The sequence below is a fragment of the Miniopterus schreibersii genome (genome assembly GCF_964146895.1).
Source record: "Miniopterus schreibersii genome assembly, chromosome: 1".
Lineage (NCBI taxonomy): Eukaryota > Metazoa > Chordata > Mammalia > Chiroptera > Miniopteridae > Miniopterus > Miniopterus schreibersii.
In genome coordinates, this window is record NC_138101.1 from 106,242,018 (window position 1) to 106,267,923 (window position 25,906).

The 25,906-nt window shown below is 52.0% G+C and overlaps 1 protein-coding gene and 1 pseudogene across 2 annotated transcripts; both read left to right on the forward strand.

Annotated features, from left to right (window-relative positions):
- The first annotated feature begins 964 nt into the window (after positions 1-964).
- LOC308568626 (destrin-like) lies at positions 965-15,321 on the forward strand (annotated as a pseudogene). The gene is made up of 4 exons: positions 965-999; positions 1,176-1,682; positions 2,082-2,201; positions 15,141-15,321. The product of its transcript is annotated as a destrin-like (transcript).
- Positions 15,170-24,979, forward strand: LOC308568527 (uncharacterized protein C15orf39). Its single transcript, XM_081161547.1, has 3 exons — positions 15,170-15,331; positions 18,916-21,663; positions 23,565-24,979. The coding sequence occupies exon 2, from the start codon at positions 18,968-18,970 to the stop codon at positions 21,650-21,652; it is 2,685 nt and encodes an 894-aa protein (XP_081017673.1). The 5' UTR covers positions 15,170-15,331; positions 18,916-18,967; the 3' UTR covers positions 21,653-21,663; positions 23,565-24,979.
- The last annotated feature ends 927 nt before the right edge of the window (positions 24,980-25,906 follow it).

Genomic DNA, 25,906 nt, shown 5'->3' on the forward strand with positions numbered 1-25,906 from the left:
GTAATCTCTGGAACCTGGGGCTGTTACTATTATTGTCCTGATGTTAAAGGTGGGGAAACTGCCCAGCTGGAGTGGCTCAGTTGGTTGACTGTTGTCCTGTACACCAAAAGGTTGCCGGTTTGAGTCCTAGTCAGGGCATATACCTGGGTAGCGTGTTCAGTCCCCGGTTGGGGCATATATGGAAGGCAACCGATTGATGTTTCTCTCTCACACTGATCTTTCTCTCTTTCTCTCTCTCTCTCCCTTTCTCTCTCTAAGCATGTCCTTGGGTGAGGATTAAAAAATAATAGTAATAAATAAAGGTGGGGAAACTGAGCTCAGTCAGGAAATGTGTTGGCCTGCTCCTGACCCCAGAGCCACTCCACTTGCTGTGGTCCGCACACTCTGTGACAGCATCTTGCCTCTTTTGCAGGAGGCCTTCTCTGCCCCAACTACCCACAGGCCACCCCCATCCCCACTCTCCTCTCAGTTCCCTGATCTGACCCCAACTGGTTTTGCCTCCTTCCCTAAGGGACCTTGGGGACTTTGCTGTCCTCCTACCATTCCCCCTGCCCTGCCCATGCCCCTGATATCCTAGCCAGCCAGGGATCCTCAAATAAGCAGAGCTGCTGAGGAGGTGTGTGTGGGTGCTGATACAGGGTCCTAGGAATTGCTGGGAGAAGCCCTGTCCTGAGTGGGGCTCCTCTGCCTCCCAGTCCCTGAGGGGTTCTTCACTTGACACCACTGCCCAGTGCTGGGAAACATATATCAGTGAATGCTTGGGGGCACCTGTGGGTATGGGGGCCCTTGCAGCCTGGCCCTTTGGCCTGCCTGAACTTGCCCTAGTTCTAGGCCATGAGGTCATGGAGACTTCCTGAAACCCCTTCCCAGGGGAGCTGTGCAAAGGCAGACAGGCTTGATGAGGTGCTAATTACTGAGCTAACTGGAGCCAAATGAGTTACAGAGGGCCTGGTTGACAGGAGATATGACTGCATCAGGGGAGGGGGCTGCTGGCAGAGGGTAAGAAGGGAGGCCAAGGCCCACATCCAAAGCAGGCAGTGTTTGCTCATGAATGGTTGATTTACTAGGGCTGATCATCTGCCTTAAAATGCAAACATGGGGGTGGGGGGCAGCGCATGATATGTGAAGTCCTGTCTGGGCCCAGAGGCATTTGCCTGCCTCCTGTCCCCTGGTAGGTTTGCACCAAGAGTGCTTTCTCGCTCAGTGGCTGGGTCCTGCTGCTGTGAGGAGGCCAGGCCAGCCAACTCCCTCCCCTACATCCTTGCCATCCCTACAGCGAAGATAACCTCAGGAGTGCAAGCTGCTGATGAAATATGTCCCATATTTTATGACATTAAAGTTAGGAAGTGTTCCACATCAGAAGAAATCAAGAAAAAGAAGGCTGTCATTTTGTCTCAGTGCAGAAAAAAAGTACATCATTGTAGAAGAAGGCAATGAGATTTTGGTGTAACCATAACCACCGATCCTTGCAAGCCTTTTGTGGGAATGCTTCCTGAGAAAGACTGTTACTGTGCTTTATATGATGCAAGCTTTGAAACTCAGGAATCCAGAAAAGAGGAGTTGATGTTTTCTCTGTGGGCACCAGAGCTAGCACCTCTGAAAAGTAAAATGATCTATGCAAGCTCTAAGGATGCAATCAAAAAGAAATTTCAGCCTCTGGCCAGTGTGGTTCAGTTGGTTTGGTGTGTCATGTGCACTGAAAGGTTGCCCGTTGGATTCTGGGGCTCCATTCCCAGTAGGGGGCGTGCAGGAGGCAGCTGATAGATGTTTTGATCTCACATCAATGTTTTTCTTTCCCCTCTCCCTAACAATCAATTTAAAGCCCAGCCAGGTGTGGCTCAGCGGTTGCGCATCGACCTAGGATCCAGGAGATTGTGGTTCGATTCCCGGTCAGGGCACATGCCCAGTTTGCGGGCTCAAACCCCAGTCGGGGGTGTGCAGGAGGCAGCCGAACAATGACTCTCTCATCAGTGATGTTTCTCTCTCTCTCTCCCTCTCCCTTCCTCTCTCTGAAATCAATAAAGATATATTTTAAAAAATAAAAATCAATTTAAAAAAATCGTAAAATAAATAAATTCAAGCATAAAACACAAATATCAAGCAAAAGGGCCAGAAGACCTCAATCAGACTTGTACTGCAGAAAAATTAGGTGGGTCCTTAATTGTAGCCTTTGAAGGATGCCCTGTGTCGGTCACTGTTCAGTGCCACAAATCAAAAGCTTCCATGTTTAATGTTATCCTCTTGCTATATAAGTAAAGCAAATATGTTTAGGCCAGAGTCTCACTGAGGGGGAGCTATCTTGTCATGTGTTAGAGTAAACTAAATATTCTATAAACATGTGCAAACAGCCCTAAATAAATCTAAAATCTAAAGTTTTATTGGTGTGAAATTAAATTCTTATTGACTAAATGCCTATTTTGATGAGCTGGCTTGTAAAGATTTTTGCTAAGGTCATGATTTTTTTTTTTTAATTTATCTTTATTGTTGAAAGTATTACAGGTGTCCCATCCCCCCCTAATTGACCCTCTCCACCTCACTCGCACCCCCTCCCCAGGCCTTGACCCCATTATTGTCTGTGTCCATGGGTTATGCATATATGCCTATAACTTCTTTGGTTAATCTCTTCCCACCCTCCACCCCCTTCCCTCGTCCCTCTGAAATATGATCATCTGCTGCATGCATCAATGTTTCTGGATCTATTTAGTTCATCAGATTCTTTTGTTCATTAGCTTATCCTTTTTTTTTTTTTGTCTTTATTGATTTCAGAGAGAGGAAGGGAGAGAGAGATAGAAACATCAATGATGAGAGAGTCATTGATTGGCTGCCTCCTGCACGCCCCCAACAGGCCCGGACCAGAGATTGAGCCCGCAACCCAGGCATGTGCCCCAACCGGGAATCAAACCTTGATCTCCTGGATCCTAGGTCGATGCTCAGCCCCTGAGCCACACCTGGCTGGGCCATTAGCTTATTCTTAAAGAAGACCCTTCAACATTTCATGTAGTACTGGTGGTGATGAACTCCTTTAGCTTTTTCTTATCTGTGAAGCTCTTTATCTGACCTTCAATTCTAAATGATAGCTTTGCTGGGTAGAGCAATCTTGGTTGTAGGTTCTTGTTTTTCATCACTCTGAATATTTCTTGCCACTTCCTTCTGGCCTGCAAAGTTTCTGTTGAGAAATCAGCTGACAGTCGTATGTGTGCTCCCTTGTAGGTAACTAACTGCTTTTCTCTTGCTGCTTTTAAGATTCTCTCTTTGTCTTTAACCTTTGGAATTTAATTATGATGTATCTTGTTGTGGCCTCTTTGGGTTCCTCTTGTTTGGGACTCTCTGTGCTTCCTGGACTTGTAAGTCTCTTTCTTTCCCCAGGTAGGGGAAGTTTTCTGTCATTATTTTTTCAAATAAGTTTTCAATTTCTTGCTCTCTTTCCTCTCCTTCTGGCATCCCAATAATACGAATATTGGGGCCTCTTGAAGTTGTCCCAGAGACTCCTTATACTATCTTCTTATTTCTGGATTCTTATTTCTTTTTGCTCTTCTGGTTGGGTGTTTTTTGTTTCCTCTTGTTCCAAGTTGCTGATTTGATTCTCAGCGTCCTCTACTGTTGATTCCCTGTAAATTATTCTTCATTTCAGTTCGTGTAGACTTCATTTCTGATAGGTATTTTATTAAGTCATTGATGGTCTCAGTTGTTTTCGTAATAATCTTACCAATACCCTTGAGCATCCTTATAACCATAATTCTGAACTCTATGTCTAGTAGCTTGCTTGGTTCTATTTCATTTAGTTTCTTTTCTGGAGATTTCTTCTGTTCTTTCCTTTGTGACATGTTTCTTTGCCTCCACATTTTGGCTGCTCCCAGGTGTTTGTTTCTATGTATTAGGTAGAGCTGCTATGTCTCCTGGAATTTGTAGAGTGGTTTTGTGTAGTAGGTGTCCTGTAGGGTCCAGTAGCTCAACCTCCCCAGTCACCTGAGCTGGGCCTTCTAGGTGCTCCCCTGTGTGGGCTGTGTGCTCTGTCCTGTTGTAGTTGAGCCTTGGTTGCTGTTGGCATCACTGGGAGGAATCGACTTCCAGACCAGCTGGCTGTGAGGACCAGCTGCAACTACAGCCAAAGAGCTGCTGTACTGGAGACACCCCTATGGAGCAGTATTTACTTCAGTGGAGCTTTGGTGTTCACCAAGTGCGCCCCTTGAGTGTGTCACTCGTGGATGTGGTAGGGCTGTAATCCAGTGTGGTCGAGTCTGACCACCACGTGCACTGTCTCTGGGGCCTCCTGGGAGGTGCAAAGTCAGCCTCTGCCAGTGCCTTGCCCAGGGCGACCTAGCATGAGCTACACAGCAAACCGTAGTTGGCTGCTACTTGTGCTGGGCTTGGAGGTGTCCAGGAGAGGCCAAGCTATGAACCAATGCAGGCTGCCCCTAGTGCCAGGCCTGGGGCCACTTATCAAGTCATATGGGGCACACTACTGCTTGTTTGAGAGATTTTAGGAAAGTCCTAAGCATAAGGCTCGAAAGGCCACTTGGATAGAAAAGCCACTGGAAATGGATTGGATGAGCCAGAAAGTAGGGCGGGGCGGGGCGGGGTCTCTGGGAATCACCAGGGCGGGGCCAAAGGTGTGAGTCAGGTGCCGGAGATTCAAATATGGTGCCTGCCTGCCGGCTCTGTGGGGGGAGGGCTCGCCAAAGGAGCAATGGCCTCTGCCATCTCCTCTGTCTGAGAGAAAGCTGCACCTTCCCCTCTCATCCAGATTTTAAGCAGGTTGGTTCCTCCCCAAGTGTCCCAGGTTCCTTTTAAGCTGTTGCCCAGTGCTAGGGCTCAGAGGGAACGCGTCTGAGTAAGTCCGTGCGTGGGCTGTGCGTGGGCCCTTTAAGAGGAAAGCCTGGGGCTCCTGCAGCCTTGCGACCCTCAGAGACAGTCCCCACTGGTTTCATAGCCCAGAGTTGTGGGGACTTCTCTTCCCAGCCCTGGAGCCCTGTGCTAGGGGACCCAATGTGGGGCTGGGACCTCTCACTCCTTCTGGAAACCTCCACCCCCGAGATGTCCCTCCCGGGTTTAAACCGTGGCATCGGGTCTGGGACTCCGGCGGAGTCTCCGGGATTCAGCCCCGATCCGCCCGCGTCTCCGCCCCTCCTACCCGTCTGGGTGCTTCTTCAGCTCCCTGGTTGCAGGGCTTCTGTTCAGCCGGATTTCAGGAGGTTCTGAGTGATAGTGGTTCTGTATTTTAGTTGTAATTTTGATGTGGTTGTGGGAGGCGGAAGGTACAGCGGTTACCTACGCTGCTACCTTGTTTCTCCTAAGCTCATGATTTTAAATAATGCAATTCACATAACAGTCAAGGTCATATGAAGAGAATTACTGTATCTTTGTTAACCTCAGCAAGTACTTTGTTTCTTTCGCTTAGGGAACTGGTCATAATGTGGTTATAATTTTTAAATAATTTTTATTTATGATTTTAGAGAGAGAAGATGGGAGAGAGGAAGGGGGGGAGATGAGAGGGAGACATTGATTTGTTGTGACACTTATTTATGCATTCATTGGTTGACCCCTGTATGTGCCCTGACCAGGGATTGAACCCACAACCTTGGCATATGGGAACAACACTCAAAACAACTTGAGCTACTCAGCCAGGGCTAAGACTGGGATTTTTGTGATGTATGTATAATAATGACTCTTTCTGCCTTTGGGTAAAATTCTGTTGGTGGTTTTTTATCATGGAGTTCCAGGGAACCAGCAGCCCCGAGGAAGTGTTTTTATTTTTATTTTTCATTTCATGTTTGTCTGGTTATAATTTTTGCCCAAATTCTTTATTCTCTCTTGAGCTAAACTGAACAATGAAAAACAATTCTCACACCATGTAATAACACTAATATACTAACTACAGTAAGATTAAGTCAAGCAGTCTTTTAATTCTACCAGATGTGTAGTGAAGACTGTCTCAGAACTGTGTACGTTTATAATCAGTGCTGATCTTGCAAAGCCCTATTTCAAGCACTATTTCAAACATGGGAGGTTGTTCTGAGAGTGACCTTGCATCTTAAGAATTCATGATGTGTCCTCAGGAGAATGTGCAATCTTGTAACAACCAATTATAATTAGGGTTCCATTGTAATACACTTTATTAATGAAAATGATAAAACAGTATACTGATAAACTGGGACACCTGTGAGATATTTGTTTCTCCTTCAGAACTTTGTTGCTTCTGGTACAATAAGGTATGGAAGAACATTAGGTATATGTTTACTCCGGGGCCTTGAAGAACTAGAGCTACTTGCCAACTGTATGTGAAATGGGGAACAGGTATGACAAATGATGACACCCAAAGAAAACTGCTACCTGATAACACTTGGAAGTGATTGTCTTTAACATCACAGGCATAACACTTTCAACAATATAGAGACATACAAACTATTGAACTTAAAAGTAGCTGTATTGGCTTTATGTAATAAAGGAAGCATTCTTAACTAATAAAAGCATCCGGGTCTCCTCCACGCCTTGGCCCTGGCCTGAAAGGACTTGTGTTCTGAGTCTGCATTTGTTGGAAGGACTCGTTGAGTGCTTGGGAGGCAGAATGTTCTACTCTGAGGGAGTACCGAGGAGGGAGGAGCCCCACTGTCCTATTCGGGGGCCTCCAGGCCGGCTGCAGCCTAGACAAACATGGGTTGGGTGCCGCTGGAGGCAGCCTGTGAAAACAGGGGTGATGTCACTAAGCTGGGTCATCTTGGAGGTGTCTGGGGCTCACCCCATGCCATCTGTAGTCAGGACCTTGGCCTGGACCCTGTCCCTCTGAGAGCAGGCCTGTGTGGCTCCCAAAGGGGCTGGAAAGCCCAGGGAGATAGGCTTGTGCTCTGTGATGATAGAGGCATCACAGGTGGGGGATGAGACTGACCCTCAGACAGAGGTCAGGAGAGTTAGTGAGTTCTACTTTGCTGCAACCAGAAAGAAACAGGTACCACCCTCTTCCCTCATTCTATTCCCCTCTTCACAGCCCACTCTGTAGCTAGGGGGGACTTCGTCACCTAGGGCAAGACCCCAGGCCTCATCAATGTAGAGGGGTGGCTGTCAAGCACACTGACCCACCCCAATTCTAGCCCTATTGGCTGCCTGTGGCTTCTGAACTCACTCTGCACTCCCTCTGGTCTCCAGGCCTTTATTTTGACTGTCGTCTCCCCCACCCCCACCAAGAATCTCTGTTCCTTTCTGACTAGTTAGGTCCTCTCTACACTGCAGGCTCTGGTTCCATCTGCATCCCAGGCTGCTCCATGACCTTCTTCCTGACGACTTCCAATAGGAGGACCCACAGCCCCTATTCCTGCTCCTCCACATGGCTCTTGGGGCCCAGGATCCAGACGCAGGTCATCAGGAGAGAAAGCTGGGAGGCTAAACACCTCCCTCAGCCAAATGCTTGTCCCCACTCTCCTCCTTCCCAGGATGCTCTCAGAACTAGATGAGCTCAGGTATGAAAGACCTTTGATAGTAACACTGGCTTAACAACATGATAATAATTGCTCCAATTTTATGAATCCCTACTTCTGAGCCAGGCATCGTGCTAGGTACTTTCATGTATACCTTTTCATAGCAACCCTCCAGGGCTGGAGTTTTTATTATCTCCACTTTTCAATGAGGAAATGGAGGCTCAGAGAAGCCAAGGAACTAATCCAAAGTTACACAGCAATTAAGTGACAATCTGGGGACTCCCAAGTCACTACCCTCACAATGAGAGGGGGGGGTATCATTATTTTTTTGCCAACCTGTTTCCTTCCTCCTCTTCCCTCCCTCCTTGCCTGTTATCCTCTGCCTGGTGAGCTTGCATCATTACTAGGGCCCAGAGGTCCAATTAGAGGCTCTCCCTAAAGGAACTAACTGAGGCAATCTAGGCCCCAAGAGGGCCTCCCTGAACAGAAGTTTTAATTAGCCATCACTGTTCTTCCCAAAACTCTGACCTTCCCATGATTACACCAGCCCAGGCTGGTTTTGTGGCAGGAGGCAGGACTGGTATCCAACCCGACAGCACAGCTGAGGCCACCCCAGCATGGAAGAGAGCTGTGCCTGGGCACCTGTCCCACCACAGCTCCCTGGGTCTACCTCAGCATTCCTTTATTTAATCCATTAAATAGATAAATAAAATAAATAGATTAAGTGGCTTAATCCATTAAATGGATTGAATAAATTAAACACATTAATATTTGTAAAGTATTGAAAACAGTGCCTGGTACATGGTAAAGGCTATGAGTGTTAAATTTTAAAAAATCAAGTCAGCAGGGATGGGGGACAAGGTGCAGGGTTGGGGCACAAGGCTATTCTTGGACATGAAAATGGCACTTCCTGGGTCACCTGGCAATGCTAGGTGGCCCGTGTGTGGGCTGTCAGCACTGTAAAGTATGTAATCATGTCCCCTTACAATCAGGGAAGCTTGGGACTGAATACACAGCCCGACTTGGAGGAAGCAAGTGACAGGTGTGGAGAGGGGGCCTGTGCCAGGTGCCGCACCAAACACTTTTTCTTTTTCTTTCTTTCTTTTTTATTTTATTTTGTAATTTTTATATTTTTCTTTTTTTTTAAATTTGTTTTTCTATTTACCAAGCACTTTCTATACTGCACACTGCCTTACAGGACAGGTCTCATCACCCCCGTTCTATAGGTAAGGCAAGCCAGGCCCTGACAGGGGATCAGCATGTCCAGGGCCACACAGCCATTGAAAGGCAGAGCAGGATTTATACCCAAAGCCTAAGCCCTACACGCTGGAAATCTGACTCCTCACGGTCTGCATCTTAGGCCACAGGGTGGTGGTCAGTAAGGCATCAGAGCCACAGCCCCAACCCCTTAAGAGGAAAAAGTGTCCCTCTCTGCTCTCACTCAGCCTCCCAGAAACCTGAGGGCTCTGAGTGTGGGTGTTTGTATGGAAGACCCTGGAGACCCTTTCCTAGAGCAAGACTGTAAGTCTAAGCTGAGATAATGACAAGGAATATCTGAAGCTGCAGAGCTGAGGCAGCCACCCGAACACCTCCTGGGAGGATGAGGCCTCCCTATCATGACCCTGGCCTCAGCTGGCCTGGCTGCATGCCTCCCCCTCATCAGCAGCTGCTGTGCCAGCCCCAAGCCAGAGCTGAGCCCTCTGATGCCATTGCCTAGTAATCAGCCCTAAGTGTTGGAGATCCCAGTGGGGTGCTAACAAGGGGCCAGCACCAACCACCTGGCACAGATCCCACGACCCAACCAGCCTTAGGAAGGCTTCTATGGACATTCCACCCCATCTTTCCATGATAGGAGGGGAGAGTGCTCCAGTATTTGGTGAAGGGGCTTGGATAGGGCCAGGAGGAGCTGATTAGCAGCCCCTCAAGACCTTTGAACTGGGGAACTAGAGGAAGATGATTCCTAACAGAGGCCAAAATGGAGGCTAGCTGAAGCAAGGTAGGCACTGAGCAGGAGTCAGTGTGGGTACAGTCTGCACAGGCCCAAATCACTGTCCTGGGAATAGCTATGTTGCTGGCCCAGGGCACAGAGGCTGGGGGAGGAGATCCCCAGAGAGGGGCCCTGGATGGGGAAAGGAAAGGAGGTGATTAGGGAGGCTGGCAGAAGTCCAGGCTAGGAGTAGTGGGGAGCAACCTGCTGCAACACTGAGGGGGAAATGCATCAGCCTCTCCCCTTTGCATAGGGGCTCCTCTTCCTCTTCTCCTCACACCTCCAGCCCAGGCTGGGGACCCCTAAGGATGGGTTTGCAGGCAGCATGAGGCATGCCGGTGGAGCTCAGCCAGGTGTTTTTCCATCCTAGGCCTAGGAGGTGGGATGGGAAGGGACAGGCAGTGTCAGGACAAGAAGGAAGCTGGCCCTGGTCAGGTAGCTCAGTTGGTTAGAGCATTGTCCCAATATGCCAAGGTTGTGGGTTTGGTCCCCAGTCAGGGCACATACAAGAAGCAACCAATGAATGCATAAATAAGTGGAGCAACAAATCAATCTTTCTCTCTCTCTTCCTTTCTCTCTAAAAAAAAAAGAAAGAGAGAGAGAGAGAGAGAGAGAGAGAGAAAGAAGGAAGGAAGGAAGGAAGGAAGGAAGGAAGGAAGGAAGGAAGGAAGGAAGGAAGGAAGGAAGGAAGGAAAGGAAGGAAGGAAGGAAGGAAGGAAGGAAGGAAGGAAGGAAGGAAGGAAGGAAGGAAGGAAGAAAGAAAGAAAGAAAGAAAGAAAGAAAGAAAGAAAGAAAGAAAGAAAGAAAGAAAGAAAGAAAGAAAGGGAAAAGAAAAAAAAAAGAAAGCCTGTGTACAGGCTAAACAGGCCTTTAGGAGTCCTGGGTTCTAGGTCAGCTTGGCCCAGAACCTGGATATGTGGCTGTGCCTTACTATGCCTCAGTTTTCCCATGTTGAAATGGGGGCTGGCAGCAGGCTGTTGCTGGTCTGAGTTTTGGTGCTATGGGTCCTGAGAGGCTGAGAGGGTGAGTGCACAGCTTGAAGGGGAGCTTTGGGAAACAGAGGCTCCTTTCAGGTCCTCATCACAAGGCCTGGGGAGGGTTTTCTGCCTTTGTTCCCTTTCAGATGTGCAGAGTCCTATTTCACCATGCACCCTGCACTCCATAGCCATGGCCTGACTCAGCCCTGTGTGGGGCACTGGAGTCCCAGGGCACAGGCAGACCCAGGTTCTGCCCTGGAGGAGGTCCCTCCACAGTCTAGTAGGGAGCCAGGCTTATAACCAGGCAATTTCAGCATGGAGATGAGTTCAGAATGTCATGATGCCTCAAAAGAGGTGACTAAAAACAGCCTGGAGCTCTGGGAGGTTTTCTGGAGGAAGGGGCCTAAGCTGAGTCTTGAAGGCCAACAGAAGCTAGTAAAGAGCTGGACAAGCATCCAAGCTGAGGGACAGCATATCCCAAAGCATGGAGGTATAACCCAGCAAGGCACTTTGGCTGGCTCTGGGGATTGCAGTGGCAATAGGGAAGCAAGCAGAAGCCAGAGTGGGGCACTAGGGAGCCAACAGAGTCAGTTATGGGCATTGGAAAGACCTCTCCGGAGGGAATGTTTCCCACTGCTTCTGATAGGGGAAGGGCATGCTATAAGAACAGAATCACAGTTGATTAATAGCTATTCATTATACTAACTATAGATAAGAGATTTTTCTTACAGACCCTGGGAAACTGTGGAGGACGTGTTGTAAGAAGAAAAACAGAGTCATAAAGATAAGCGGCCTTGGAGTCCAGATGGGTCCACCACTCAGAAAGAAGATACATTTTGAGAGCAAATCAAGGTCAGGCCCTGCCTGAAGGGAGACAAAATTCTGAGGGCTAATCTTTATGAGGACAATGATAGAAAACAGACCCTGAGAACTCACGTAGTTTTAGATTCTCTCCCACCCTCTAACTCTATATAACGGCTGCCTTGAGACAGATGTTAGAGCAGTGTTTCAGGGTATTTACCTGCCGCTCTCTTGGATTGCTGGCATCTGAATAAAGCACCTCAAAGCTTCAACCTTGTTTCTACTTATTGACTCTGGTAGTGACAGGCCACATGGACACTATTGGTTCCAGTTTCACTTCCAGTACCAAGCCAGACACCCCAGTGGCTGAGCTCGGGCACAGCCAGAGTGAGAGAACTTCTCACTCAAGGCCCAGCCCCTATTCCTCAGGCTTCTGCAGCAGCCCCATTCCCACACAAGCACACATCACAGTGGAGTGCACTGAGCTGTTTTCCACCTGCCTCTCTCACTGCACTAGGAAACAGCACCTGGGTCCCTCTCACTGCCACCACAAAGCCTGGAGGGTCATTATTTGGTGGGAGGAAAGATGGGAAGGACAGTCAACCTTCACTGGCTGTTAATTAATCAGAGAGCTCCCCCTTCCTTGTAGTAAGGTCCTCAAACTATTGTATGGGCTTTTTTCTTTTTTGTAGCCAGTAGGCTGATAGTCACAGTTCTCCAGAGAGGCCCATCTGCCTTTCTCTGTATTTGGGATCCCCCTCTGAGAGACTGATTTCCTCTGGAGGTGGGGTGGGGCTCCCCACTCCCTGCTTACCATGGCAAGGCAACAGGTTTACTGTGTCTCTGGCCTTCCCTGCAGAAGGAAGCTCTGGTTTGCCAGCACAGCGTTGGAAGTAGCTCACCTCACTCTGATCAGATCCCATGACCCTGTCCCACCCCCAGGTCCTATCCAACCCAGGCTCTGAACCCAGGCTACTGGCTACTGGTACAGCTCAATTCTCAGGCTCTGCATGCTGAGATAGCAGAGGATTCTGGACCAACAGCTTTGCCTGAGCCTTTTCTTAGGAGGGTTTGGGGGGAAATCCAAGCTCCTCCATTTCTTGGTTATGGGGCTGGCTGCTTCACCACTCCTCCTCTAGAGCTACCACTGGTTGAGGGCCTACTATAAAGAAAGCTGTGAACTCATTGGATCCACACAAGCCCTGGGACATGTTCTAATTATTCCCAGTTGAGCAGCAAACTGAGACGTGAGGTCAAGGGGCTTGCCTAAGGTCACACAATTCAGTAGGTCAAACCTCAGTTTGCATGTATTCAAACTCCTGCCTCATATGTTTTCTGTAAGAATTAATTGACATAATATTTATCAAGTGACTGACACAGGGCCATGCTCCAAGTAGGAGCTCCTTGTCTTGCCCACCCACCAACTCTGTTGGATGGGAGTAAGGGAGGGATGAGGAATAGAGAGGGCAGAGAATGCTATAATGGCAGTCCAGGACGCCTTCATGGAGGAGGCAATGTCTACGGCTAGGTCTGAAAGGAATGGGGAAAGCATTGCTGTGTGTCTCAGGGAAAGGTGCCACACTTCTCTGTTTCTCTATCTATAGGGTGCCTACCAGAGCCATATCTCCTTTCTCTGGGGTGAAGAGGAGCTCCTCCAAGGAAGGAAAGAGTTTTGTAAATAGCAGGCATGGCCACATTAACGAGCTGAGGTTTGAGGAGCTAACTTTTTACCTTGCCTTCCCAGGGAGCCAGCAGTAATCTGTGTCTGGGGTGGGGTGGGTGAAGAGTGTATACCTGTGGAGCCTGTGCATACCTGGGTGTGCTGTGTTTGTGTGTATATGTGTATGTGTGTTGGGGGGGAGTGATTGTGAAACCTCCTTTCCAGGCTCTTCTATGCTACTTTTCTTTGTTAACTCTGCCCAGGAAGTCCACATAAGGACAGATTATTCCTTCCAACCCCAATACCATTTCTCCTCTGCAAGACCACAGCCTAATAAACACGTGGGAGCTCCCAAAACAGCCCCATTGTATTGATCACCTCCCTTCATCCAACAAAGGCTCGATAGCCACCTCTCTCCATAGGTTCTGCACATGACCCGTGGAGTAGAAAAGGGCAAGGTCAGGGTCTTCAGGATCTGACAGTCAGCTGACACTATACAGAGCTTTTTACAGTTTATAAGCAATTTCACACACTTATTTTGTTTGACTCTCATCTTGACCTATGAGGCAGATCTCATGGTTCCCATTTTGCAGATTAGGAAGCTGAGGCTCAGAGTTACAAAGTGACTGCCACATCCCCCACCCTGTGTTCTCTCTTTATATTCCAACATGTTTAAGTGATGCAGAAAAGGAATGGACAAGACACTGATTAAGTGAGCTGCTGCCTTTGTGAGTATCCCTGAATTAAGACAAGACTCAGTGGCTCATCCTGGCCTCGGTGGGTCTCACTCAGGCTCAGAGAGATTGGAGAGAATACGAGGCCACCTGAGCACAAAACCTGAGAGTAGTCGACCCTAAGAGTTGAGACACTGCCCTCTTTCCATCCCCCAAATAGCAGGGCAAAGGGATGGTATGCTGGATGAGGGGGAGGGGAAGGCAGAGTTGGTGAGGAGCAAGGATAGGGAAGAACAGCCTGTGACCTGAGAGTTGGACATGACCCCTAGTTGTCAGCACACAGATGTGTTTTCCTGATGCTAAGGTGTGACAGCAGGAAGATCCCCAGCCTGTTGTGTGACCTTTGGAAAGCCCCAACTGTCTCTGAGTCTCTGTTCCCCAGATTTCTCCAGACTATTTCTAAGGACCCTCCAGCTCTCAACTAGGTGATATACTCTCCCCTCCTCCCAGATGACCTCTACTCCTCTTCTTTTTCCTACCTGTAGTGTCCAGCACCTCCTCCTTAGCTCCAGCTGCTCCAGCAGCTTCCTGACTCTTGGAACCTGGGGCCTCAGGCCTGTGCTGCCTTCTGACTCAGGCAGCCCTGACCTTTTAGATCTAAGCATGCAGCCTGGATGGTTTTGCCCCATGAAGTCACCTTTGCACATACCTGCCCCATGAACATACCTTTGGCATGTCCACCCATACCCCTCTCCCCCACTTCACACACCTGTGCCCAGTTCTTGGGCAGCCCAGGAACTAACCAGATTTCTTCAGAGAAGGTAGCAGCACCAAGGGGTTTCTCATCACAAATCAGGAGGCCAGAGAGTTGGGCAAATGGGGACAGCTCTTCTACCCCTCCAGCCCTTCTCTTAGCAACATACCATTCTGGCTGGGAATGCTCACCCCATCTCACCTCCCAGGCTACACATGCGCAGGCCTATCTTATTGAGGGAGATTTGCCAAAAACATTCAGAGGTACCCATTCAGGCTTATTTAGCAACAACCTCCCCCACCTCCACCCAGTAACTGGCTCACTCATTCCTGGCTCACTACAGGGATAGGAAAATCATCCCTTCCTCAACCAGGTGTGGTGCTCTAACAGGAGTTGAGATACATCTGTCTGGAATTTGTCCTCACTGGCTGCACTGAGACTAAGGAGCCCTTCTCCATGCCCCTAATGTCACTAGTACTGGCCAAGGGAGCCAGAGGACCTACTGTGTGCCAGATATTTTAATACAACCTCTTCTAAGCCTTACAACACTACCACTATGATATAATTTCCTTTTACTAAAATAAGGAAACTGAAGCTCAACAAGATTAGGTGGCATGCACATAGGCCAAGTACCTAGGAAGTGACAATGAATGAATGGTCTAATGGAGTGGCTGAATGAAGGCGTGTGATGGGCGCGACCAGCACTGGTTTGCAGAGTACGTCGGGTACAAACAGTACACAGCGCTTGCGGCAGGGTCCTAGGAGGACTGGCCCACGCAGGTCCTCCGAACCCTGGGCCCAGGGAAATGCGGGCTGCGAGAAGCACGGCTGGCTCTGCCCTGACTGCGCTGGCCGCCCCGCCTCCGCTCCGCCCCCAGCCCGCCCCTCCCGGGACCACAGACGGCGCCCGGCGGCGGCGCAAACGGCCGCGAGGAGGTTGGCTCCAGGCTCCGAGCGCCCCGCGAGTTCCCGCGCAGGGCCCAGCGGGACAAGAACCCACTGCCTCGGCGGCGCTGGAGGATGCGGCTGCGGCCCGGAGCTGCTGCAGCGGCCGCCTGACGCCCTGCAGGTAGGAGCTCACCCGCTGGGCCGGCGCGGAAACTTGGGCCGAGTTTGCTGTGGGCGCGTGGAGAAGGGGTGGGTGGCGCCGCCTCAGGGCGCCCCTACCGGCCCGCCCGGGAATGGATCTCCCGGCCTGAGCTAAGGTGGTGTGGCTCCTAGCTGCCGCCGGCCCCCAGCCGACCGGCTGCGCGGCCCGGGCGCGGGGCTGGCCAGAAGGAGGGCGGGCGGATCCCTCGGGCCTCCCGTGGGGCCTGGCTCTTAGGGACCGGCCAGGCGGAGCTGGGGGGCGGGGGGGGGCGGCGGGCGTCCCGAGGCTATGGACGCGCCCTGCTGGGACAGGATGGCCCTGTGGTTTCCTCGCTACGGCTTGACTCACCCTTTGGCCGCAGCCCAGACTGGCGGGATCATCCTGAGGCGGTGGCTCCCCGGATTCTGTTGCCGGGCCGCCCCCTGTTCCGGATGTCCCGCCAGTCTTTGGGTTTTGGTCTGTGGGGCTGGATGCGGGGAGCCTGCGTGCACACGTGTGCCGGGGCCCGAGCGAGGGGAGAGCAGTTCTGTGGGGCGTGTGTACAGAGGTGGGCCATGCACATACTTGCTGGCACGGGTTTGTATGCGTGGTGGCAGCCTGTATATCAGCCTGCTGGGGTACACGTGCGCCCCAGTGCATGGAAACACCCGGAAGCCACAAAGCCAGGTCCGCTGAGGGCTCCAGGCACCAGAGTCTGGGCAGGGCAGGTAGAGGAAAGCTGGTGGAGGCCAATCCCGCAACCCTTCTCCCTCCACTGCAGCCTGGGCTGCCCAGGTTGGGTTCTGGGCATAGCAGGGTCCCAGAACCTCAGCTGGAGGAAGTGTGAGAACAGGGGAGGAGGCCCTATTCAGTCCTTTGAGAAAGGCCAGACACTGGCCACAGCTGGGCAGGATCACTCCTTTCTTCCTGGTCTTTCCCATCCTCCATCCAGGGAACCCCTAGAGGTGGGAGAGGGAATTGGGCCACGGAGCTGTTTGCCTGCCCTGCTGCTTAGGGCCCCGGATGGCACTGGTGGGCTCTTCTAGACCCTGCTCTGGGCCTTGGCTGACGTGCCTCCCAGCCCAACTTCAGCCTCAGCCAGCAAACAGTGTGATGGCCCAAAGGGTGATGTGACCCTGCTCCCTGGGGTCCCACCTTTCTCCAAGCAATTGCTTGCTTCCTCAGTATGTGTGTGTCATGGAAGGAGGCTACTCTCTTGAGTGGAGAACGACCTCACTTGAGAGAGTATATCCTGGGCTCTCCATCTTCTGCTCGCAGGAGGTAGGGTCATCCCTATACTCTTCATAGTCCTCTGATGGCTCCCTGGAGACCCCTCTCTCCTAAAGACTCCTGAGGGTCCCCGGGGTGGCTTCACATCTCTTGGCTGGGTCCCTGAGGGGAATCTCAGGAAGTCTCTGGGGCAAAGAGCACACAGTGGGCAGAGCCCAGGAAAGAAGGACTCCTGGGACTGGGACTGAGTATGGAGGAGGCCCCAAGGAGCATGTGGGGAGGGTGAGACAGAGCCAGCACTTAATTAACTCCAGAGCTCATGAGGGCAGAGGGGGAGGTTCAGAACCCCACAACCATACACAACTCTATCATGCAAAGCTATGTTCCCATAGGATGGAGGTCCCTAGTATAGGCCACTGCTGTTGAAACTGTGGTCCTGATGCCCCGTTCTGCCTTCTCTGGAGGTGTCAATTTCTGGCCAGGAGATAAACCAACTTTCTGAGACTCCCACTTGGCTTCCTTGGTGCAGTTACCCTGGGAATGGGAATGGGTACTTTCCCCCATACTACCTTTGGGTTTTCCTGTCCCCAAAATATGCTGGTCTAACTCTGAGCCTGTGGCTGTCATTGGCTACAAGCCAGAAGGGAGGAGAGGTCTGGGACAGGGTGCTGTTCTTAGCTTGTTGGTGATGGAAACCTGTGACACCTGGCTCGTGGCCTAATCATAGCAAGATTGAGCTGATTCATTTTTTCTATGCCAGCTGAGGGTTTCAGGGAACAGGGCACCAGAGGAGATAGAGGCAGGTCAATGTGGTCCTAGCAGACTGACCTCATGACCACCTTGAAGAAACCCACACTTGGCCTCTTTGGGCCTGGGTCCCAGTCTTTGCTTGGCTTTGCTTCAAGGCCTTAGTCTTTCTCTGGCACAGTTTTAACATCAGTACAATGGAGGTAATTGCTAACTATCACTCTGTGGCCCCTGGAGGCTCCCTGTGGATATTCACTTCCTCTCACCTCCCTACCTGCTTGTCCTGGTGCTGTGCTGTCACCATGTGACTTGGAACAGCCAACTGTAGCTTAAGGACTGGGATGGACACAGGCTTTCCTCCCCTACAATTTTGGGACCTTCCTGCTGATGCCACAGCACCATCTGCAGGACAGCCTTGGTGGGGCTAGGGTGGGAGGGGTGTGGCTTATGCAAAGTGATGCACCTGGCCACCTCTCCTGGGGGCCACCCTCCAGAACCAAGCCCAGTATCTGTGTTGCTCTGGGCCTAGGGACCTGGGTTCCAGGCCTAGCTTTGCCATTTTTTATAAGACTGGCAGGTCAGATCTTGTGTGGAGCATAAGTGACTACATCTTAAAGGTAATTTGCCCTCTTGACTTCTGTGAACCTGGACCCTTGACCCCCTCAACTTTCCCCAGGTCAGCTGTGGAATATGTACACACAGCTCTGGCTGATCATAGGATTTTCAGTAGTTCTCTCTCTCCAGGGTGAGAAACCCTCAATATTATCTGTTTCTTGACTTGCTCTGGCACCAGAGCCTCCCGGCACCTGATCCCTTTGATTATTCACATATTCTCACTGCTTAGGAGATATAAGCACATGGTCTGGGGGTGGGAGGGTGGATGGGGTGGGGATCCATTTTGTCTTGCTGCTGTCCAGGACTGCGTTTCTCTACATAAGCTCCCTTTTAAACTCATTAACCGACAAGCTGTCCTTGTCTGCCTTGTTCTTTGTTCCCAGCCCCTTCGGTGTGTGGGGACTGCTTTGCATATATAGCCCTCTCCTGAAACAGATATAGAGAGTGTCACAGGAAATCTGAATTTGTAGACAATTCTATATCTTGGCTGCAGTGGGCATCTTGAGATCACTGTGGGATCTTGGAATAAGATCTTGTCATGGGAGGTCAGAAGCCTGTCTCTCATCCTATCTCTTTCATCAGTTACATGGGATTGAATAGGCCTCCTTATCTGTATATGAGGGAAGGGAGTAGCCTACAAAGTGATCCTCCTCAGACTGTGTGCCCTGCAGTCTGAAAGCCCAAGGAAGGTCTCTTGGGAGCCATGTGGAGGAAAGTGAAACAGAGGGGCTCCTGGAGTGGAGGTGGTGGAGTATGTGTAGGGCTGCTGCACAAGAATTCATTAACAAAGGGTTCTGCAGCTTAAAATATAAAGTTTCGAACCTCTGCATTATATAGCTCATGCATTCATTAATTCATAGAGTCTTTATTGCACATCTACTAAGTGTCAAGTTCTTAGGTGTGGCAGTGAGCCAGTGAGAGCAGCAGCCCTCTATTACTTGCCTTTAGCCTGTTCTTCTGATGGCCCATGTCTCTCTCCCTCTCTCTCCCAGGTCAGCAGTTGAGTAGCTGGAGCCCCGGAGGGCTTGAAGCGTTTTCACAGTGATGGCAGAGAAACGGCCACTGGACACCCTGGGGCCTGTGATGTACGGCAAGCTGCCCCGTCTAGAGGCCAACTCTGGACCCGGGCACAGTTTGGGCCCCTCTGCTGCTTACCAGGACCCGTGCAACTACAAGAGTGCCTACTTCTGCCCCATGGGGGGGGCTCCCAAAACAGGGTCTGAGCGGTTGGCATCCTGGACCCCATATCCACCTTTGTATCCTACCAGTGTAGCAAGACCCCCACTTCGGGAAGACAGCCTGTTCACCAGCTGCCTGGTCTATCACCCATCAGCAGGAAACTCTGAGAAGGTGCAGGACTCTGGCCCTGTTGACCTCCTGCCCTTTAGTCCCCAGGCTCATTCCTACTCAGGCCCACCACTGGCAGCACCCAAACCTATCTATCGCAGCCCTCTGTGTTATGGACTCTCGACTTGCCTGGGGGATGGGGCAGTGAAGAGGTCACTGGATGTTGACTGGACACTGGTGACTGGGTCCCTATTACCCTCAGCCAACCCCCATTGTTCTCTGACTCTGGCTCCTGGCAAGGGCCAGTCCGTGGACGGTACCTTCTTGCATGGGGTGCCAGTTGGGGGATCTGGCAAGGACTCCTCAGGGAGTTTCTCCTCATGCCAGGTATTCCTGGACAAGTATCAGACCAACCACAGCACAGGCTTCCTAGCCTCCAAGTATGCAGGTTTTTACTCTGGGGACCCCAAGCGGGCATTGTCTGAGGGAACCCCCAGTCCTTGGACCCAGCTGGCTCAGCCCCTGGGGGCAGCCTATCAGGATACAGTGTCCTCCCACTACGCACTGCCTCACCCTCCACAGGCCCTGTCTTGCCCTCCAGCCTGTCGCCATCCAGAGAAGCAGAGCAGCTACAGTTCAGTACCCCCACCACAGCCTCTGGGAGCCCACAAGGGAGTTGGGTACCCAGCCAGTGAGCTCAATAGCCCTTTCCTGAGGCAGCAGACAGCCCAGACACCCTGTATGCCCGCAGTGGGGCTGGACACTTATTCCTACCCCTCTGTCCCCCTCCCAGTACCCTCACCAGGCCTCAAGCTAGAGCCACCTCTCACTCCACAGTGCCCACTGGACTTTGCCCCCCAGGCACTGGGCCTTCCTTATGCACGGGATGACCTTTCTGTCTGTGGAGCATCCCCGGGGCTCAGGGGGACACTACCTTCCCAGAATAGTGTTCAGGCTGTGCCACAGCCCAGTGCCTTCCAGCGAGCATGCCAGCCTTTGCCTGCCAGTCAGCCGTTCACAGAGCCTGTAAGGCCTGTTGAGAAGCCGGTGCAGGATGCTGAGAAGACTATACGGCTGCCCAGCTGCAGGAAAGAGCAGCTCCAGTCCCAGCTCAACGAGCACCCCGGGGCACCCATTGTTATCAGAGATAGTCCAGTTCCCCGCACCCCACCAACACTCCCACCCTGTGCCCAAGAGCACCAGTCTCTTCTACAGAACCAAGGCACACTGCCCCCTGGCTCTCCACCCATGCCCATTATTGACAATGTCTTCAGCCTGGCCCCCTACCGTGACTATCTGGATGTGCAGACACCCGAGGCCACATCTGAGCCTGATCCAGCCCCAGTCCCCAAGGACAGCTATGACAAAGACTCCAGGGGAACCCTGTCTACCCAGGAGGCCCCTTTGAGGGTGCATTGCTCACTTAGGGAGGAAGTGGCACTGGACTTGAGTGTGAAGAAACCCATGGCAGAGGCTCCTCCTATCAAGGTCCCTGGTCCTGCGGTGCACTCCAAGCTCCCTGTAACTGTGGGTGTGCCAGATGCAGGAAGTGCAGTCTTGGAGCTGCCTGGGGTGCCAATGGCCACAGAGACCATCCCAAAGACCAACTTCCACAGCTCTGTGGCCTTCATGTTCCGAAAATTCAAGATCCTCCGGCCGGCACCCTTGTCTGCAGCTATGGTCCCATCTGGGCCCACCTCAGTCCCTTCCTCTGACCAGCCTGCACCCACCCCTACATCTGTGCCCACTGGACTACAGATTCTCAAACAGCCCTTGCCCATGGCCTGCTTTGATTTGGCACTGCCCAGTTCTCCAGGTGTATTCGTGGCCACCCCAGCACCTACTCTGGCTCCATCACCTGCTCCAGCCCAGGCTCCAACTCCAGCTTCTACCCCTGTCACAGTGGATTCCCCAGAGCAACACTTTGCAGGACTGCATGAATCCCTGTGTGATGCCATCTCGGGCTCAGTGGCCCACTCCCCACCTGAGAAGCTACGCGAATGGCTTGAGATGGCTGGGCCTTGGGGCCAGGCAGCATGGCAGGATGGCCAGGCAGTGCAGGGGCTGCTGGGCAAGCTGCTGTCCCAGTTGCAACGCTTTGTGTGCACGCAGCAGTGCCCCTTCCCCCACGTGGTGCGGGCTGGCGCCATCTTCGTGCCCATCCACCTGGTGAAGGAGCAGCTCTTCCCGAGGCTGCCGCCTGCTTCTGTGGACCACGTGCTGCAGGAGCACCGCGTGGAGCTCCGGCCCACCACACTGTCAGAGGAGAGGGCACTGCGGGAGCGAGCCCTGCATGGCTGTACCTCACGCATGCTGAAGTTGCTGGCACTGCGCCAGCTGCCTGACATATACCCTGACCTGCTGGGCCTGCAGTGGCGTGACTGTGTACGCCGCCAGCTGAGTGAACATGGGGTACCCCCAGTTGCCACAGGAGCTGTGTGAGCAAGTGATAGGTGTGTGGGCTGTGTGAGTGCTCACAGGCAGGGGCTGAGGGATTCCTGGGCCTCTGGAAAGGGCAGAGAGTCCCTAGAACCTGGGCCAGAGAGGGGGTGGCTAGCCTTCCAGGGTGGGCTTTATGGACCTCCCATCCTTCTTTATCCCCAGCATCAATGAGAGCCTTCATAGCCTCCTCTGTAAGCCTTTGAACATGCCAATTACTCTGTCCACATGGAAATGCTTTCTTGGCCATCCTGGTATTGTGTCCTCCTGGATCCACCCACTCCTCTGCTGTGCCTTCTCTGTCTTTGCTGCAGTCTTTTCTGGGCTCTGGGGCTCTGCCCAGGCCCTGTTTGTTATCTGAGGTCATTTCCCCATATCTGTCTCATCCAGCCTCCCCTCTTCTGAGCACCAGCCCCAAATAACTGACTGCATGCTGGACTTCTGTAACTGATAATTCTCTCACCCTTAACTCCTCCCAAGCCACACGCCTGAGTTTTCTCCTAAGCTCATTTCCTACCCCAGTGAACAGCATCTCCACTCACCCAATACCTAATTCCTGAAACCCAGCAGGGGTCTCACTTCCCCCCAATACTGTGGCCTTTTGAATATACAGTTTTCAGTCTTCCCAGGTGTTTGTATTCATGGAATTGCCCCAATAAGTTGGGACCTTGTTTTGCACTTTGCTTTTCCCAATTAACACTGGGCACACTGCTCTCCAGTGTGCTCTCTACATTCTGGAGCATGATCAGTTCAGGTAGCTCCACCTCACCCTTGGGGACTTCTGCCATGTCTCATGGTGTGCGCCATGTCACTTCTTCCAGGCCTTTGGTGTGGTTGATGGTGCCCATTGGTGTCTGTTGCTGCCTCTTCTATCTCAGGAGATCTGGCAGCAAGGCCCACTCTGTCTTTCTTTCCTTGTTCCCTTGTCTTCTCACCACCAAGCCTCTATCTGGGCTGTGTCTCCGTAGAACTCCAGGTGGGGTGGAGAAGGAGCTGAGGCAATGAGGAGCAGATGTGGAGCTTAGCCTCTGGGTGATAAGCATTGCTGACCCCTGAGTACTTACGAAGTTGAGGCATTTCACCTAATGGGGCACAAAGAATGTTAGTGGGAGCATTCTTTTCTGAGAGATTTGGGGCAGGGCGATCAGCATCACACAGAGGCTGCCCCAGCCTTACCTTCTCCCTGTACAGTTGGGCTATCTGGGGCCCAGAGACAGACAGGTTCATTTTTCCTGGGCTGCCTGCTGGATAGTGGAGCCCATGCACTTCACAGTCCCTTCCTGCTCTGACTGGGCTTGCAAGAGTCTGGGGCCTGGTGAAAAAATTACAGGTCCAGTTTCCTGTGGCTAGCTAGATTTTAGTGTCCCTGTCCCCACTCCTTCCCTGAGCTTTGGATCCTCCCCACCCCATCTTTGGGGTGCTGCCCTTCTGTGGTGTCCTTAAGACAAGGCTCCCCTGGCAGCTTCTCTCCCAGGTAGGTGTGCTGTTGGTCAGGAGCCCCCTCCCATGCCATTTGCTGCTCCCTTCACCCCCTTTCCTCCAGGCATTGCTTTCAAGGCAGTCCCTGCCTGAGCTTGGGCTCCTACTCTGGCAGCAATGTGATAGAAAATGGTGGCGCTCTGTGCAGCCCAGCCCTCTGTCAAACCCCTTTCCTCTTTTCCTTGCACCCAAACAGCTTCTGCACAGTGCTGTCATCAGACAGAGCTCTGGCATTACCTAGGGAGAAACTCACGCTTGGCTTAATGGTCTGGCCAGCATGCACATGCAGGGAAGAAGGGTCATGATTTCTTTGGCCCTGCTGGTACCCTCCTGGCCTGGGACAAAGAAGAGCCACTAGTCTAGATGGCTTTGGAGACCAGGAGATAGGACATGAGGGTGTTGGGGTCTGTAGCATGACTATGTGTTCATTTTCCAGGTGACTTTGACACAGGCTGGATTTGTGTCAGAACCCATCATGGCCAGAGATGAGCCAGAGAGCCTATTTCTGGCTCAGAAGTCTCCCATCTCCAAGGCCAGGAAGCCAGGGAGGAAGCTACCAACTCCTGGCCCGGAGAAAGCAGAGGCAACTGCTGGGGGAGGGTCCTGCTGTGCCTCACCTGCTCATGATGCCAGTGCCAGCCCACCCAGCCACACACTGTGGGCCCACTGCCAAAGCCTGCTGGAAACCGCCTGGCTTAGTGGCCTGGCATTGCTCACTTAGGGCCACAAGGCTTCAGGAGCAGCCCGGCCCTCACCCTGCCCACAGCTGTTGGGTGGCCAGAGCTATCTCCTGTAGCATTGGTGGCTGGTGCTGTTTGGTTAGCTACTGTCTGGTAATCTCTCTCTACCCCTCCATTCTGCCAGCCCAGCTGCCCAGGCCAGGAGATAAACCCTTGGAGCTTCTCTGGTTCTCACCCTGCCCTCCACCTCCAGCTGGGCTGAGAGTCCTTGAGCTTATAACTTGAGGTCCCTTATTAGAAAGGACTGATTTCTGTTTCATCCTGAGAAAAGACGTGTGGGCTTTAGAGCCCCACTGACTTGGGGTCAGACCCTGGCTCCCATGTTTCTTGCTGTGTAATATGGCAAGTCACTTCTCGAGCCCTTATTTACCCATTTGTAAAAAAAGGACAACACAGCCTACCTCGCAGGGTTGTTGTGAGGGTGATGCCTGACACCAGTTATGGTTTGCTGTCTGCTTCCTCCACAGGACAGGGGCCCAGATCCCAGCCAGTGCCTGGAGTTTGAGGCTGAGGCAAACAGAACCTCCAGGAAGTCTTAATGTGTCACAGGACTTGGTTATCTTGTTTTGATACAGTGTACAGTGTATATGACTCCCATACTTTGTAGAGTCATCCCACAGGAATGCCTGCAGCTACAGCCCCAGTGTTTGGTGTTGGGCCCTAAACCTCAGCCCTGGGGGAGCCTGCCCTTCCCCTAGCATGCTACAGGGGTGTGGGGATACAGCCTGGGACTGGCACCCTTGTTCTGGGCCTGTTGTTCTTACCCCTGAGAGGTCCCAGGCCTGTCCTAAATTGACACTGGTGACTTCCAGGAGCTACCAAACCTCACCCAGTGCATTTTCCCAAGAAAGTTGTGTGTTTGCTGGAAGCCAAGCAGCTGCAGGGACTAGAAAGGACAGGCTGAATGACAGCTCAGTCCTGGAAGTCTCTGAAGATGTGGACTGAGGACCTGGAGCCCCATCAGCCAGGCCTGCTGTGGGTTACCTCCTTGCAGTGCTCATCTGAGCCTAGAGGCTGGCAAGCTGGGCCCTCAGCCTAGTTAAGGTTTGTAATAAGGCTCTGGTCCTTGGAGACAGGCCATAAACATTAAAGCATTTGGGTTGTTTTTGGATTTGGGACCCAGCTGTGTGTTTGGGGGTGGTAGGTTTAGTATGTCATCACCAGGTACTTAGCCCTTCACTAAAAGGCTGCAGCTGTCCCTGCTCCCAGCCCAGAAGGCTCTCCAGGAACCTTGTCCCAGCTAGCTATGGCCATGTGGGCCCTTGTCACATACCTGTTGGTCAGCCACTTCCCCTGCTCAGGAAAGCCTCCTGAGGCCCCTGGAGAAGTGCTGGTCACCAGACCCAGCACACACTCCTCTTAGGACCAAGGAGATGCCCACCAGCTGTTCCCCACTCCCCATGCTGGTGACTTATCCCACTGAGGGACAGCCCCTCCTACACTTTAGGTGGGCTCTATTCCTGCAAAGTTTGTCCTCAGAGCTGCTGAAGTGGCTTCCTGGATGTGGTTTCCACTCCAGGGGTGGTCAGCTGTGCCCAGGATTGACCCTAACTGTGGGTTTCACTGAGCTCAGTTATACCATTCTTCCTGTACACAGTTACATTGTGACTTCTACAGCTAGAGCCTGGCCTTGCACTGGACCAGGGTTTGGGGTGGCAACACTCACCCACAGAAATGGACAGGACGGGAAATAAGCAACCCCAACTCTGTAGTCACCACAGTGACCACTTGAGGGAAGGATGCTGTGGAAGCTCAGGAGAGGTCTATCCTAGTCGGGATGAGAAGGTGTCCTGGGTCCCAGAAGAGTTGCTGCCTAAAGTGGGCCTTGAAGATCAACAGGATTAGATAGCTAAAAGCAAGTGTGAAATGCAGTGAGTTGAGCAGCATGTACAGAGGCTAGAGGAGTATTTGGGAAAGGGAAATACCCTTGTGTGTCTGGGGTACAGGGAACTCAACAGGAGGTGTGGGGCCAGAAGACACCGTTTGGAACCTGGAGAATAGGGGGTGTGGTCCATGGCTACAGAAAACTCAAGTGTAG

What these genes read in the sequence shown, in the direction of transcription:
- LOC308568527 (XM_081161547.1), top strand. Translation starts at nt 18,968, where the DNA reads ATGGCAGAGAAACGGCCACTGGACACCCTGGGGCCTGTGATGTACGGC.